We start from the raw sequence: 17,394 nt of genomic DNA, 5'->3' as shown, positions 1-17,394 counted from the left end.
ATAAAATCTTTAAAAAAAAAAATAATAATAATAATTTTTTAAAAAGTGGAGGATGTTTGGAAAAGGTAAAAAGGTAAGTCAGAGAGAGAAGCCATGAGGACTCCACTGCTGACTTTGAAGATCGAGGGAGGGGGCTGTAAGCCAAGGAGCGCAGTGGCTTCTAGAGGCTGGGATCTGCTCTCATTTTACCGCCAGCATGAAAAGGGGGACCTCAGTGTGATAACAGGCGCTGAATTCTGCTGACACCCTGAATGAGGAGGCAGCAGATTCTCCTCCAGAGTCTCCAGAAAGGCACACAATGGGCCACACCTTGATTTTAGTCTGACGGGACACATACTGGACTTCTGACTCACAGAACACAAATTACTTTGTGTGGTTTCCAGTCACTAAAAAAAAAAAAAAAAAGACTGAATCCCAGCTCTCTCCCTTTCCAGCTGGGTGGCCTTGGACAAGTTTCTTAAGCTCCTTTCTTCACTTTCTTTAGCAGTCAGTTGGGTGTCTACACACCTCGAGGATCCTGGTGAGGTTTAAATGAGTTTGTAGCCGGTGTTTTGTGCGGCGCCTGGCATCACTGGGAGTCCCCACATGGCTTCTTACTATTCTTGCTACTGCCATCCCCGCGGGCATCCTCCCTTGGGGCTCTCTTGCATGCTACCACCCTCTGGGGGCCCCACACCCCCATCACACCCTCTGGGACACACGGGTCCTCCCCAGCTGGAGCTCCTGGAGCACGGTGTCCTCCTCCTTCATCCGCTCATCTTCTGGACCTTTCCATTGATCCCTTTTCCGTGGCACTCTGTGTACATAGCTATCTCTTCCCCACTGGGCAGGAGCCGTGTTAATTCACTGCAGGCACCTGCCACAGCGTGGACACCCAGGAAGTACCCGGTCAAGAAAGGTCCATGAATGATACTCTCTCAGACCGGATATCATATCTATGGTCCACGTATCTCTACATTTTAGATATACAGACAGATTCTTTCCTCTCAAAACACAATCACATGGTAAATATTCCGGCTTAAAATAGCTCAGTCGTCCACGACCATTCCTTCACGTGATTAACTATGTAAGAGTCCACTGCAGGTGTGTGTGTGCCAAAATTTTTTTTTTTTTTTTTTTAAGATTTTATTTATTTATTTGAGAATGAGAGACAGAGAGCATCAGAGGGAGGAGGGTCAGAGGGAGAAGCAAACTCCCTGCCGAGCAGGGAGCCCGATGCGGGACTCGATCCCGGGACTCCAGGATCATGACCTGAGCCGAAGGCAGTCGCTTAACCAACTGAGCCACCCAGGCGCCCCTGTGTGTGCCAAAATTTAAATAGTGTCCTACTGTTGGACACTTAGGCTGTTTCCAGTTTTCTGCTTATATTATTTATAAGCGTTGAGCAGCCCTGCACACACACATTTTCTCTTCTACTTAATTTTCTTTTGACAAATTCCCAGAAGTGCATTTGCTGGGTCAAATGGTATGCACATTTTTTTTTAAGTAGGCTCCATGCCCAGTGTGGAGCCCAACACGGGACTTGAACTCACGATCCTGAGATCCTGACCTGAGCTGAGATCAAGAGTCTGACACTCAACGAACTGAGCCAGCCAGGCGCCCCCCTCCCACCTGCTATATGCACATTTGTAAAGCTTCAGTTACACATTGTATTTCCAAATTGCCTTCTCCAAAGGTTGTATCAATAGAGACTCCCACTAGGAATGTACAAGAGTGTCCATTCTCATTCTAGCAATGAGTGGTATTGATTAAAATTTTTGTAAATTTTTTTTTATTTTATTTATTTGAGAAAGAGAGAATGAGAGACAGAGAGCCCGAGAGGGAAGAGGGTCAGAGGGAGAAGCAGACTCCCCGCCGAGCAGGGAGCCCGATGCGGGACTCGATCCCGGGACTCCAGCATCATGACCTGAGCTGAAGGCAGTCGCTTAACCAACTGAGCCACCCAGGCGCCCCTGTAAATTTTTTAAAAGATTTTATTTATTTGACAGAGAGAGACACAGCGAGAGAGGGAACACAAGCAGGGGGAGTGGGAGAGGAAGAAGCAGGCTTCCCACGGAGCAGGGAGCCTGATGCGGGGCTCGATCCCAGGACCCTGGGATCATGACCTGAGCCAAAGGCAGACGCTTAATGACTAAGCCATCCAGGCACCCCTGTAATTTTTACCTTAAAACACTGGTAGGATATAACTGAGATCTGAGATGAGAACATGTATGAATCATTGCCATGTTTGAGGAATGTTCAACATGACCATGGGATTTAATTTCTCCCTCTGAGGAAAGTAGCAGTATCCCCATTTGGTAGATGGAGGAGGCTCAGGAACTGGTCAAGGGTCATGGAAGGCGGGGGTCACTGCAGATCAGGGGACCCATGGGTCACCAGTGAGGGTGACTGGGCCCCCCTCACTGCTCCTACAACCACAGGAGGGAGGTGAACTGGGGCTCCCTATGAGCAAAGTGCTAAAGATAGGGTTGGTATGTGGGCTAAACACACTCTTTAATGCCCTCCATCCCACTGGTAATCTGCAAATAAAGCCTCATTTTAGTGGGGGTTGGGGATGAATGAATGACAGCTTGCAGCTACAGATTATAAATGGATGTCTTCTCGTTCAAGATGGTGCTTTCCAGCCTTGGGGCCTCCTTTGCTGCCGAGAACTTCTTGGCGCCAAGACCTTAGTTATTTATTTATTTTTTTTAATGTTTTTTATTTATTTATTCATGAGAGTCAGAGAGAGAGAGAGAGGCAGAGGCAGAGGGAGAAGCAGGCTCCCCACCTAGCAGGGAGCCCGATGCGGGACCCGATCCCAGGACCCCGGGATCACGACCTGAGCCAAAGGCAGACGCCCAACCATCTGAGCCACCCAGGCGCCCCAAGACCTTAGTTATTAATTCAAATGTCATATAACTGTCAGGTCCCACGTAACAGCATTATGGGGGAACCTACTAAGAAAATGGGCTTAGATCTCTTCCTAAGTGCATCGTCCCAGGGTGATCTCCAAATCTACTTTTAGCGTCACTTAAAAGTTTTCTTTGTAATCCAGTGAAAAGTTGGCAAAATGAAAAATTGGGGGAAAAATGAGTACGGGAAATTAAACCCAATTTTACCATTTTAAGAGTGATTTCTAGTTTTTTGTTCCTTTTCAAAAAGTTCTTGTTTACATATATTAGTTATAATCAGGAGCATATGTTATTTTGTGTTTTTATTTTCTTACCTAATATTGAATACGCATTTTTTCTTTGTTTGAATACAGCTGTCTTAATTATTTCAAATGGCTCCATGGTCATCCATCAAATGGATGTACCCTAGTTAATTGTTTGGCGTTTAGATTATGTCCACATTTTCGCAGTTATGTATCATGACTCTTCATACAAATAAACCCTTCCTTTTGCTTAAGATGAAGTGCAAAGTCCCAGGAGTGGGCCTTCTGGAAACCTCTGTTTGTGTCATATATGCTGCATGTTGCCATTGTGTTTTGTGAAAGACCTGTGTTTCAACACCATCTCTCCAGCACTGGGTATCGTCATGCAAAAGAAAAATAGGGAACAGAAAATACGGATTTACTTATGCTCTTTTGAAATATTGATCATAACATTTTCTCTTAAGTAGGGTCTTGAAAGGCGTGCTTAGAACATGCTCACAGTGTCGGGGCGCCTGGGTGGCTCAGTCGGTTAAGCGTCTGCCTTCGGCTCGGGTCATGATCCCAGGATCCTGGGATCGAGCCCCGCATCGGGCTCCCTGTTCGGCGGGAAGCCTGTTTCTCCTTCTCCCTCTCCCACTCCCCCTGCTTGTGTTCCCTCTCTCGCTGTGTCTCTCTCTGTCAAATAAATCAATAAAAATCTTTAAAAAAAAAAAAAAAGAACATGCTCACAGTATAAATGATTGTGTGTTTGAGTATCTCTTGTGTGTGGGGAACCAGCTAGTGAGCACTAAAGGCACGTGGTAAGTCATGGTCTCTGTCCCCCGAGAGCTTTCCAGGAGCTGTCTGCAACCTCAGGATCCTCGAAGATGTAGAAAGTTTCAGAAGAAGATATGATACAAGGTTTACACAGTGGCTCAAGAAAAGAACAGGCAAACTATCACAAAGCACGTAATTAATCATCCAAGGAATGGTCCAGAGAGTGGCTGTTTAAAGCGTGTTGAGGATGACTTCAGGTTTGGGGTGGTCAGAGAAAGCTTTAGGCATGGGGAGGGATGGTGCTACGCCTTCAATGATGGTCAGCACTCCATGGCCAGATGGAAAGGTCAGAGCATTTCCAGCAGGGGTGTGGAGGTGGGAGAGCCTAATACAGATAAGGTCAGAGCTGGGAGCAGCCTTGGAGGTCACCCAGAGCCCTGCTTCTTAAACTTCAATGTGCCAAACATGGATGGGGGTCTTGTTCAAATGCAAGTTCTCATCCAGGAGGTCTGGGGTGGGGCCTGGGATGCTGCATTTTGAACAAGCTCCCAGAAACTGCTGTGATTCATCCATGGGATAACAGGGGATCTAGACGAATCCTCTCTTTTTAAACTTGGGGAAATTGGGGGTGCCCAGGTGGCTCAGTCGTTAGGCATCTGCCTTCAGCTCGGGTCATGATCCCAGAGTCCTGGGATCGAGCCCCACATCAGGCTCCCTGCTCTGCGGGAAGCCTGTTTCTCCCTTTCCCACTCTCCCTGCTTGTGTCCCCTCTCCTGCAGTCTCTCTCTGTGTCAAATAAATAAATTTAAAAAAATAAATAAAGTTGGGGAAACTGAGTGCCAGCTCGGGAAAGCGTCTTGGTCCAACATCATGGAGCTTGGCAGCAGCTGCAGAAAAATTACAAACAGTTTGAACCACAGCTGACGACTCACTTAGGAGATATTAGGATATGAGGTTGGAACCGTTGGAGAAAAGTAAAGAAATTGTTTATGGCATGTATTCTCAATGCCAGGCACTTGACCTACTTTATCTCCCTTACTCCTCATGACACCCCTGCATAAGAAGGAACTTGCTTTTTATTTTCCCGAAGGAAAACTGAGCCTCTGACAGCCAAAGCAGCTTGCCTAAGGTCGAATTAGTATTCCCTTTGAGGCCATTCCAGCCCCATGCTCATGCTCTTTCACCATGTCACCCCACTACCTTCAGTGTCATCTAAGATGTCAAAATATTTGCCCCCAGGTACTCTGGCTTTGTTTAACTTTTGTTCCATTTTGGCATCTGAAACGTATTTTAAAACGCTCCAAGTAACTTCCACTTATGGAAGGGTGGAGGAGAAGTATTTTTCCCTGTTCTCCTGCTAAGAATGACTAAAAGCCATGGACATTATTTTTAATACAAACATAAGAAAGCTGAGAAGGTAGAGAGAAGAAGTCAGGGCCCCTAGGGACCTCAGGACACAAGGAATGACATCGTGGTGAGTTCTCAACAAAAGCCTGCTCCCAGTAGCCAGAGGACCCAGAAAGGGGGAGCCTAGCAAGATAGAAAAGTTTCGATGATAACTGCTTAACTCCTGCCAAAGAACTCTCCCCCTGCCTCCGCCTTTGCCATGGTTTCAGTGGAGCTCCCTGAAAAGTGGCCCCTCCTAGCCAGGGTGGGGTCAGTGGAAGCCTGGGGGGGTGGCGGGGTGGAACTCCTGCTCCCACCTATAAGTATCTTCCTTCAGGGGACAACAAAGGCCAAGTGGGGAACCTACCCATCTACCCCCCACCTGGCAGTAATGAGGTGGTACCTCCCTTCTCCTGCCAGCGTGGTAGAAGGGGAGCCAGCTATAAAATGGAAGATTTAATTAAATAAGATCTAGAGTCTCATAATATTCAAAATATATGGGTTTTTATATGGTGGCTAAATGAATTTAAATAAAAAGATGTGTGGGGTTTTTACTGACAACCACTCATCATAACAAGAACCAGGAAAATTACAACCTGAATGAGGAAAGACAGTGCCCAACACCAAGATGGCAGAGATGTTAGAATGATCTATAGGAAGAAAACAGTTTGAAGTTTATTTTTAGTAATCTCCACACCCAACATGGGCTCAAACTCATGATCCTGAGATCAAGAGTCGCACGCTCTTCCAACTGAGCCAACCAGGTACCCCACAGAAGAAAACAATTTGAATGAGAGTAGATATCTCGTCAGAAATCATGGAGCCAGAACGAAGTGGCATTACAGTTTTCAAGCGCTTAAAGAACTGTTAACCCAGAATCCTATACTGAAAATATCCTTCAGGAATGAAAGGGAAATCAAGACATTTTCAGATGAAGGAAAACTAATAGAATTTGTTGCCACCAGACTTATACTAAATGTATTGCTAAAGGAAATCCTCTAAAGAAAAGAAATAATAAAAGAAGGAATTTTGGAACATCAGGAAAGAGGAAAGACCAATGGAACAAATTTTAAAAATGGATAAATATGATACATTTTCCTTCTCTCTAATTTTCCAAATTCAATAGCTGAAGCAAAAATTTTAACACTGTCTGATGTGGTTCTATAAATGTATGTAGAGGAAATAGTTAAGACAATTACATGATAAGCGGGAGGAGGGTAAAGGGACTTAAAGGGAGGGAAGTTTTCTACACTTGGTAAAATGACACCACCAGTAGACTGTGATGTTACGTGTATATAATGTAATACCTAGAGCAACCACTGAAAAAGCTATGTAAAGAGAAACACTCAGAAACACTAGAGATATGCCAAAATGGAATTGTAAAAAGATGTTCACATAACCCAAAGGAAGGCAGGAAAATAGAAAAAGAAAAAAATCGAACAGAATTAAAATGAAAATGACACACTTAAGCTCTAACATATTAATAATTACATTAAATGTAAATGGTCTAAATATGCCAATTAAAAGAGATGATCAGAGCGGATTATAAAAACAGGACCCAACTATAAGCTGTTTAGAAAACCTCACTTCTGGCATTCGGCGGCGGCCACTGAGCGGGCTGGACTTCACTTGCACACGCACCTCACTCCGCTTCCTCTGCAACCATGTCTGACAAACCTGATATGGCTGAGATTGAGAAATTCGATAAGTCGAAATTGAAGAAGACAGAAACACAAGAGAAAAATCCACTGCCTTCAAAAGAAACGATTGAACAGGAGAAGCAAGCAGGCGAATCGTAGTGAGGCACGCGCCACCAGTATGCACTGTACATTCCACAAGCATTGCCTTCTTATTTTACTTCTTTTAGCTGTTTAACTTTGTAAATGCAAAGAGGTTGGATCAAGTTTAAATGACTGTGCTGCCCCTTTTCACATCAAAGAATCTGAACTACTGACCAGGAATGCCAAGCCTCCTTTCCATCTGCCTGTCTGGCTCGCAGGGGAGGAAAATAACTTGTACGCTGGTGAAGGAAGAAGCTGGGTGGGACGACCAGTAAAAACTAAGTTGGTCCAAGGTATCTGGCAGGCTGTACAATGCAGTTTAATCAGAGTGCCATTTTTTTCTTTGTATGATTTTAATTACTGGAATGCACAATTTTTAAATATGCAAATAAAAAGTTTAAAATGTGAAAAAAAAAAGAAAAAAGAAAACCTCACTTCAAATATAAGAATATAGGTAGGCTGAAAGTAAAAGGATGGAGAAAGATATATCATGCAAACTCTGATCAAAGAAAGCAGGAGTGGCTATATTAATTTCAAATTAAGTAGACTTCAGAGCAAAGCATTACTTTGGACAGACAGGGATATTATATAACGATAAAAGGGTCTATCCAGCAGGAAGAGATTAAAAAAATCCTAATGTGTATGCTCCAAACAAAAGACTTGCAAAAAAATGTGAAGCAACAATGGAAAAACCTGAAAAGCAAACCAGACAAATTCACAATTACTGCTGTAAACGGAGAAAGGTGCTGGAGCAGTTCTGTATCTTGATTGCAGCGGTGGTTATGCTGATCTACACCTGTGATAAAATGGCACAGAAGCGTGCACACACACAGTGCACTGGTGTCAACTTCTTGGTTTTGAGATTGCACTATAGTTAAGATGAAACCCGGGGGAAAACTGGGCGAAGGGTGCTAGAGACTTCTCTGTATTATTTGTAACCTCCTGTGAATCTCTAATTATTTCAAAGTAAAAAGTTTTAAAAAAAAAGCCTCCAAGTAGCAAAGTCCAGTTTTTCAATCTCACCTCCCCCCCTTCCTCTGCTACCACCCCCACCAGCTCCAAGCCAGACATACACAGCTGACCCTTTTGCCTTGCTCAGCACAAGCTGTTATATGGTGTGTTTCAATTTGGGCACCCAGTGAAAGTTCACTGGTTGATTCAGTGTGGAAAAGTGGCATTGAGCAAAAACATGGGGGCATGAAAGGTGGGACTTCTAGGGCAAAGGAGGCTTCAGAAACCAAAGATACTGGGTGACAGCTGGGACCTGTGAGGGACATGGAGGCCCCGGAGTTAAACGCAGATGCCAGTTAAGGCCCACACTTAGCAATGGAGAGCATGCCTGTGAGGACATCTTGCAGATTGTGAAGGTCCTGAGTAATGTTAACTGTGAACTTGATGACAGGGGAAGACAGGGTCTCCAACCTGCACCCAGGAAGGCTGAGTCTCTGACATGACCGTCAACTTATTTGCATGCTCCTATCAATTCTGACATCACCTGGCTAATGATTATCCAGGTGAGAACGCCCTGCTCTTCCCCAGAATCTGGAACTCAGTCTTCCAGTTGAGAAGGTAGGTTTGTTCAGGTGATGGATGGGTGTCAGCCCACAGGTCTTGCTTTAGTTAACGCTATAAAAGAGGCTGACTGCTACCTTTCCTCTGGACTTTCCCACATGCTTTTCTCTCTGCTGGAAAGTCTTTCCTTATCCCCCTAGTTACTAAGCTTCGGACCTGAGGATTCCTCTGTCATTGCCAACCTTGATGTAAATGAGAACCCAATTTAAGCTGGCTTAGTCAGAAAAGGGATTTTTTTTTTCAGCTCACCTGACTGAAATCCCCAGTATCCAAGCGACCATGTTGGGAGTCTGTCCTCCTCCATCTCTGAGTTCAGATTTCTTCATGCTCTCCCTCTCCATGTGTTGGCCTCTGGCAGCTCCACACTTATATCCAACCAGATCAACACCCTGGTGGAAAACGAGTTTCTTTTCTAGTACACCCTAGTGAGCACCAGGGCTGACTCTCATTGGTTGCACTGGGTCATGTGCCTATCCTTGAGCCAATCATTGAGTCCCTGAAAGGCCTGGGTCTTGTGCACATCCTGAGGGTGGGGCGTTGGTGCAGCTCCATTGGTTGAGAATGGAAAACTGGGGAGTGGTTTACACAAGAAAGAGGGTCAGCAGGGGCGCCTGGGTGGTTCAGCCGTTTAGCGTCTGCCTTCGGCTCAGGTCATGATCCCAGGGTCCTGGGATCGAGCCCCACATCGAGCCCCGCATCGGGCTCCTTGCTTAGTGGGAAGCCTGCTTCTCCCTCTCCCACTCGCCCTGCTTGTGTTCCCTCTCTTGCTCTCCCTCTCTGTCAAAAAATAAATAATAAAAATCTTAAAAAAAAAAAAAAAGAAGAAGAAGAAGGGTCAGCAGGGTGGGCGAATCAAGCGCTGAGTCCTGCACCTCCCCTAATCCCCAGGCAGGGTGGGTGAGCCGCCACTTTGTGCTCCAACTGCCTGTGTTCCTATACTTCTGGTAGCATTCAGCACCCTATTCGGCAACTAAAATTTTACATCTCTCTCTCTCTCTCTCCCTCCTTCTAGATAGTGAGCTTTGGAAAGTACTAGGCAATAAACAATTAAAACAAAATGGAAAACAAAAAGCAACAGCACACATTTGATTCTACTCTGTTCCGGGCCTTTTAAACATGTTATTTTTAAAAACACGGTAACTCATTTGGAACTGTGAACTAGATACTCTTCTTATCCCCATTTTACAGATGAGGAGGCGGAGGTTTGGAATGTTAAGTGACCAGCCAAAGGTTTCATGATGAAAAATGAAGATCCAACTTGGAGTCTCTCCAAAGAATGAAAGGAGACATGAGCAAGGCTGTATTTTGCAGCACTGTTAGCAAAGCCAGTGGTGGAGGATCCCCCAAGGATCCATCCAGAGGGGAATGGCACATTTGCACAGTAGTGTAGGGTGGAGCTGTAAGAGGGAACTGGGGAGGTCCTTTTTTTTTTTTAATTTAAAGATTTTATTTATTTATTAGAGAGCACAAGCAGGGCAAGGGGTGGGGGAGGAGAAGGAGAGGGAGAAGCAGACTCCCCACTGAGCAGGGAGCCTGATGCAGGGCTCGATCCCAGGACCCTGGGATCATGACCTGATCCGAAGGCAGATGCTTAATGGACTGAGCCACCCAGGTGCCCCATGGGGAGGTCTTTATATCCCTAAAGTATTGTCAGGATATATTGCAAACTGAGGAAGACCAAGTACAGAACCGTGTATAGTACGCTGCCTTCTATATTAGAGAAGGGGCGGGATGGGAATATACATACATATCTGCTTATATTTCAAAAAAGAAGCAATAGAAGAATAAACCACAGATTTACAAGCCAAACGATGTACCTTGCTTCCTAAGTTGGCTTTGGACCCATGTAAACATTTTCCATAACTAAAAATGAAAATTAAACCCAGAAGAATAAAAGCTGCCTCGTAACATTGAAAACAAACCGAAACAAACAGTCCTGTAATTGATGGCATAATCTCACGGAGAATTGTTTCAAGGGACTTTGAAATAATTTGCCCATTTCACGTGGGACCAAGACGAGAATAACCACAAATAGAACCTAAACTGCCCTCAGCAGTCATTGTTGGTAATCAAAGTGGTATTGTTTTGGAACTATTATATATACAAAGATACACATTTAACCATGAATAATTATATTCATGTCTTTGGGAACCAGGGTTTTCATTGTAAGGGAAGGGGTGCAGATATAAAATCCTGGTAATTAAGTAAATCTTGTCGTCGTGAATGAGAATTGGAAACTGTAGCAGAAAGTACCCGCTTTATTCCACAAGCCATGACATTATTGTTATTAGGAGCAACTTCAGCCCCGCACCGCAACTCCCGCCTCGGGTCAGACCCTCCTTCCAACCTCCCACGGAACCTTCGTTTCCCCACTGGCCCGCCCGGTCCTCTTTGTGCAGCACAGTCTAGGTGGACGTTCTTTGGCTGGATGGGGCGAAGACGTATTTCCAAAGTCTGTTTGGAGGATGTGCCCCTGGGCCACCTGGTTTTCCTGATCAAGGCCCCCCCGGGGCGCAGGCGCCACCCTCTGGGCATGTATGGAACACCCAGGAAGCCTGAGGCCTCCAACAACTGTCAGTCATTCGATCAGTCTGGAAAGCTGTCCTTGTCGAAGCCCGAAACCCCCTCAGGCTGAGTGCCGACTGCCAGGACAGGCATCGGCCCTGGGGAGTGACATGGTCATTCTGTCCTGGTCCAGAAACAGACCTTTGCTGTTTTGTTTTTTTTTTCTAAATCTCTCTTTGTTTATTTGTTCAACCCAGCTTCTCAAATGCTTCAGCAGACCTGGCCTCCCATGTGCTTCGCAGGGTCTGGGTGGGCCTGTCCCATCAGAGGCCCCATTCAGGGTCTGAAGCCATGGACTTGAGGGACCATCTTCACTGGGGCATCTGTGAGACTCCGCGTAGGGTCACAGCCTGCTAGGCTTGCTGGCCCCTCGTGCCCTTCTTGGGGCAGGGGGGCAGAAAATGAATACACTTAGCAAAGAGGTCACCCAGTGGTGGTCATCCCATGTTTGTGGGGCCTGCCTCTTGTTTTAAAAAGTTTGGAACCAAGATTTGTAAATCCACAGCCCTCAGATTTCTAATTTCCCTTGAAAAGTCGGAACATCCGCTAACCCCCAGGCCATTCCTGCTTGGCCATACTTGGCTGGGGCAGTCACGGCTGCCCATGTTTTGGCCACAGATCTACAACCAACTCATGTCGTGTTGTGCATGTTGAGGCAACTCAGGTCGTGTTGTGCATGTTGAGGTGCCTCACCCCCACAGATGCATTTGCTTCACTCAGTGGGGGACTAGCCTGGCCCCAGGGGACATTTGAGTTTTTGATCTTTGCTCCAGGATCAGGGCTATAGGTCCTCCTGACCCCGCAAACACTCCCAGTCCACTTGCCTGTCATCAGCTGTCACCACCACCCACTGAGATTCCAGCCTTTTGTCTGTGCCCTCCGCCCTTGACCTTGCAGCTTGCTCTCCACCTGGGAGGTGGCCCTTCTTCCACTATGGACCCCGCCAGCCCCACCCCGTGCCTTTTGCTATCCTCCCCAGAGCCTGTGCTCCACCTGCCCCGAGGTGGGCAGTATAGTGGTGCCCAGGCCATTTCTCCTGACCCATCCCACTGCCCCACTGTCCACAGTCCCAGACCCAGCAGCTGACCCTTTTATCAAGGGAAAGTAGATTTTAAAAAAAATGATCATTTGAAAACTCCAGAGCAGTAAACTGACCTCTCTGTCCAACTCAGCAGTTTTTTTTATACTCTTACTCCTTGCCCCAACTCAGAAGTATCCGATGGGGGAAGTGGTATGGGAAATTGTGGAATATGCAGAACAGAAAACATGTGGATCATTTCATCGTTCCAGTGAAAAGATTCTAGGAGTTGAGTATACATCCAGAGCTCTAGCTGGTATCAGCCTGAAATGTCCTTTCTCAGATAAGATCTTTTACTTTCACACCTTTTCATATATAGTACTTGATACCATGCAAATGTCAACGGTTGAGTTATAAAGCATAATAACATAATGAACACCCAAGGACCTGTTTCCCAAATCCAGAGCCCGAACACAAATGAAAGCTTGCTGCAGTCCTCTCCTGACTTAGCCCATTCTTCTGCCCACCCCGCCTCAGCTACTTGTTACCCTGAATTTATCATTCCCCTTTCCCCTCTTCCTTTGAACTCATTACTTTGAAATAATTTCAAATTTACAGAAAATTTGTGAAAGTAAGAAGAATACAAAGAACGCCCATATAGACTTTACCTTGATTCACTTACTGTTAACATTTTACCCCATTGTCTTTATCATGTGATCTCATTCTGTCTGCCCCTTCCTACACACACACACACACACACACACTTATACACATACATACATAGTATTTTTGGGACCATTTGAGGTTGTCATGTCTCCCCTACATACTTGAGTGCGTATTTATTTCCTAACGATAGGAATATCCTCTCACTCAAACCACATTACAATTGTTAACTTTATTTATGTATTTTTAAAGATTTTATTTATTTGACAGAGAGAAACAGGGAGAGAGAGAGCACAAGCAGGGGGAGGGGCAGAGGGAGAGGGAGAAGCAGACTCCCTGCTGAGGAGAGAGCCCGATGCAGGGCTCGATCCCAGGACCCTACGATCATGACCTGAGCCGAAAGCAGCCGCTTAATTGACTGAGCCACCCAGGCACCCCTACAATTTTTAACTTTAATAAACTGACTGAATATTGCCCTTTATAGCATTTTCCCCCCCTCCAGTACTGGATCCAGCTGTATGTCTCCTTAGCATCATTTAATCTGGAAGATTTCCACAGACTTTGTATTTCATACCATTGACATTTTGGAAAAATTTCTCTCTCTCCTTCCTCCCCTTTTAAAAAAAATAGAACGCTGGGCACCTGGGTGGCTCAGTCGTTAAGCGTCTGCCTTCGGCTCAGGTCATGATCCCGGTATCCCGGGATCGGGCCCCGCATCTGGCTCCCTGCTCAGCGGGAGGCCCGCTTCTCCCTCTCCCACTCCCTCTGCTTGTGTCCCCTCTCTCGCTGTGTCTCTCTCTGTCAAATAAACAAATACAATCTTTTTAAAAATAAATAAATAAAAAATTAAAAAAACAGAACGCTCCTTGTTTTGAGTTGGAGTGGTTGTTTCCTGGGTCTGAATGTGCTCTTCTGTGACTTAACGTTGTATTTTTAAGGCTCAGCACGTAGAGCCCTAACTCCTTTGTCGTCCGTCCTGAATCCCGCCCCAGGGTGTGCATGCACTACGATTTATTTGCACGTCGAGGGATAGTAATAGGTGTTTCTAGTCTTTTGTTCCTGTGCACAGTGCTGCTGGGAACATCGTCCCTGTGCATGTCTGTTGGTGCTCATGCGCGAGTTTCTTTGGGGTTGGGGGGTGTATCCAGCAAAGGCATCGCTGGACCATCAACCCTGTGAATGTTTGGCTTTTCAAGATCATCCCAAATTGTTTTCCAAAGCGGGTGTGTCTTATCCTCCACAAGCAATGAGTAAGAGCGCCTGTGAACTTTGGTTTCTTCGGGCACCTAGTGTATAAATAGTGTATAATAGATAAATTATTGTCTTGTGATGTTTTTCATGAGCCTTTCTCTGATGACTGATGGCGATGAGCATCTTTTTGTGTTTTTTGAGCATATGTGTGCCATTTCTTGTGAAACAGTAGTAGTAGTAATAGTGATAATCATTAGAATACCACCTCTTGTTTACAGCTTACTATGCGTGAGAAACTGTTTTAAGCAATGCACAGCATTTAATCCTAAAAATAACCTAATGAAATAGGTACTTCTATTACCCTCTTTTCTATTTATGGATATTGCCCATTTTCCTATCAGATTGTCTTTTTCTTCCAACAATTCCTGAGTCCTTCACATGTTCTGGTTCTTTAGCTGGTTTTCTTGACATTGCTCTGGCAGGGGAAGGGGACAGTGCCCAGTGAGGGTGGAAGTCCAGGTCCCCTACTGTGCCTCTGACGACACCTGAGGGGGTCTCCATGTGACTGCTGGGGGTGGGGTGGGAGTTCTGGCAGCCTGTTTGGCCTCCAGTAAAACCCCAAGTGGTGCTTCATTACTGACCTGCTGGGGTGAAAGTCCCGGCCCCCTACTTGGCCCTCTCTGATACCATCCCAGCAGAGGATGCCCCCTTGCACATGGCCTCATGTACACATCCTTGGTGGCAGGGGCGAGAGAAGAGTCATGGTTTTCTCTGCAGTTTTCGGCTGGAGTAGAGAAGCGATGGTCTCGCCATGCCAAGATGCCCCTTTCCAGATCCTTCAGCTAGAGAGAGTCAGCTTTGATTGGGGTGGTTTTGTCGGTGCCTAATGGCGTTTGCAGGTTGCTGGCTTCTTCAACTCCAAGTCTGGGGTGGATGAGGCAAAAAGAAAACCCGGGACTCAGCTCTATGCCGTTCCATTCCTTGGGTCTTGAGGTACCAAGGTGGTCTGCCTTCTTCTCTCTGCCATAAGTATGTTCTTATGTTTCATATAGACTTGTTTTTTATATAATGCCCAAGGTTTTTCATTGTGTTTAGTGGAAGAAATAGGAAAAAGTATTTCTACCCCATCTCCTGAGAAGCAGAACTCTTGCTGACTTGTAAGAGTTCTTTCTGTCTTGTGAATACTAATCCTTACTCAAGGAGTAGTGGCTTTAAAAAGAATTTCTTGATAGTGCTTTTGACATCCGTTTCATCAGATGTTCTTGATTTTGATGTAGTTTGCACTTACCAGTCTTCCCTTTTTCTTTTTAGAGTTAGTGGTTTTTATTTCTTGTTGAAGAAATAATTCCTTATCCAAAACATAGAAAGATATGGGTGCCTGGGTGGCCCAGGCAGTTAAGCGTCTGACTCTTGATTTCAGCTCAGGTCACAATCTCAGGGAAGTGAGATCGAGCCCCACATCAGGCTCCACATTGGCCATGGAGCCTGCTTAAGATTCTTTCTCTCCCTCTTCCCCTACCCCTCCTCCTGCGCTTGTGTGTGCATGCTCTCTCTCTCTCTCTCTTAAAAAAAAGACAAACAACAAACCCAAAATGTAGAAAGATAATCTCTTCTAAAATTTTTAATGCTTTTGTTTCTCATGTTTAAGTTCTTAATACCCACCTGGAACTGATTTGGGGTTATGTTATGGGGCAGGGGTCCAATTTCATATTTTCAAAAGCCTCATTGAAGTGTAAATTAACATACAATAAAGAAGACATATTTAAAGTGTACAGTTAAATAGATGTTGACATATATATGTATACACTTGTGAAACCATCACCACAATAAGGAAAATGAACATATCCATCACCCCAAAAGTTTCCTCCTGCCCCTTTGTAACCTTTCCTCCCTGAAACTCCCCACCTTCTCTCCAGTCCCAGGCTACCACTGATTGGCTTTTGTTACTCTAAATTAGTATGGACTTCTGAGACTTTTGTATAACTGTAATCATTCAGTTCATACTATTTTTGTCTGGTCTGTTGTCTTTCATTCAGCATAATTATTTTGAGATTCATCCATGTTGTAGCATGTATCAATAGTTCATTCTTTTTTATTGCTGAATACTATTCCATTGTGTGTCTGTAATGCGGTTTGTTTATCCATTCACTTGTTGGACATTTGGGTTGTTTCCATTTTGAGACTGCTACAAATAAAGCTGCTATGAACATGTGTATATAAGGCTTTGCATGGAATATGATTTCATTTCTTTTAGGTATAAATACCTTGGAGTGGAATGGTTGGTCATAAGAGAGATGTATGATTAACTTTTTTTAGGAAATTGCTGAACTGTTTTCCCTAAATTTTCCATTTCTACCAGCAATGTATGAAAGTTCTCTTTGCTCCACATCCTTACCAACACTTGGTATGGTCAGCTTTTTTCACTTTATCCATTCTAACAGGTGTATAGTGACATCCCATTGTGATTTTAGTTTGTATTTCCCTAATGTCTAATGATATCGAGCATCTTTTTATGTGCTTTATATATAATTTTTACTTAAATCAACATTTAGGATTGTATAATTAAGGGTATGCCAATATTATTCATAGTTCTGAATGCGTTCTGGTTTCTTTTTGTTTTGCTTGAAGTTAATATTTGTTTGGAATTTGTATTTGCTTCATTTGTTTACATGTGGGTCTATTGCTAATTCTTCCCACATTGTCATCCCCTGACATTATCTTTTTGTCTTACTTTTTGGGTCTCATGTCTTTCTCTTTTTTCATTCATTTCATTGCTTTGTGGAGTCTATCCTCCAGGAGTTTCATCAGGTTAAATAGCAGTACAGTGGTGGAAAGCATGCTGGTGGGCACGGTCCATACACCTTACTCTTCAGTAACACTGTTCCAATGTGGACTGGTTGCCCTTTATACTTGGTAACTGTCATTATCCCAGGATGTTGCCTCTTTAATTTGGAGAGTCTCTTACCTTTTTTCCTGTCTTACATTTCCTATTTTCTGGATCCTATGTCTCTTTCTTTCTTAGTTTGCTCTCTCACTTTTGTGGAGAACAACCTTCAGTAAGATGTGTGTTTTTTTTTTTAAAGTAAAATTTTTGACATCTCTTATGTCTGAAAATATCACTATTTTACTTGGACGTTTCATTGGTAATTTGGATGGGTATAGAATTCTACATTAGAAAGCATATGCTTTTGTGGAAAGAGCCAAGATGTCCATCGACAGATGAATGGATAAAGAAGATGTGGTATATATATACAATGGAATATTATGCAGCCATCAAAAGGAATGAAATCTTGCCATTTGCAACGACGTGAATGGAACTGGAGGGT

At 44.5% G+C, this 17,394-nt stretch overlaps 2 protein-coding genes across 2 annotated transcripts in view; both read left to right on the top strand.

Moving 5' to 3' along the window:
- The window catches only part of COL23A1 (collagen type XXIII alpha 1 chain), a 290,389-nt gene that overhangs the window by 50,986 nt on the left and 222,009 nt on the right, over positions 1 to 17,394 (top strand). The window lies entirely within an intron of this gene.
- LOC115937458 (thymosin beta-4) lies at positions 6,865 to 7,427 on the top strand. The gene has a single exon (XM_031019466.2). It carries the CDS (start codon positions 6,943 to 6,945, stop codon positions 7,075 to 7,077), a length of 135 nt encoding a protein of 44 aa, XP_030875326.1. The 5' UTR covers positions 6,865 to 6,942; the 3' UTR covers positions 7,078 to 7,427.

The sequence above is a fragment of the Leptonychotes weddellii genome, chromosome 7 (genome assembly GCF_054177405.1).
Source record: "Leptonychotes weddellii isolate Sample4059 chromosome 7, ASM5417740v2, whole genome shotgun sequence".
NCBI lineage: Eukaryota > Metazoa > Chordata > Mammalia > Carnivora > Phocidae > Leptonychotes > Leptonychotes weddellii.
The sequence above is the reverse complement of the archived record's forward strand: the minus strand, read 5'-3'. Positions and strand labels throughout refer to the sequence as shown.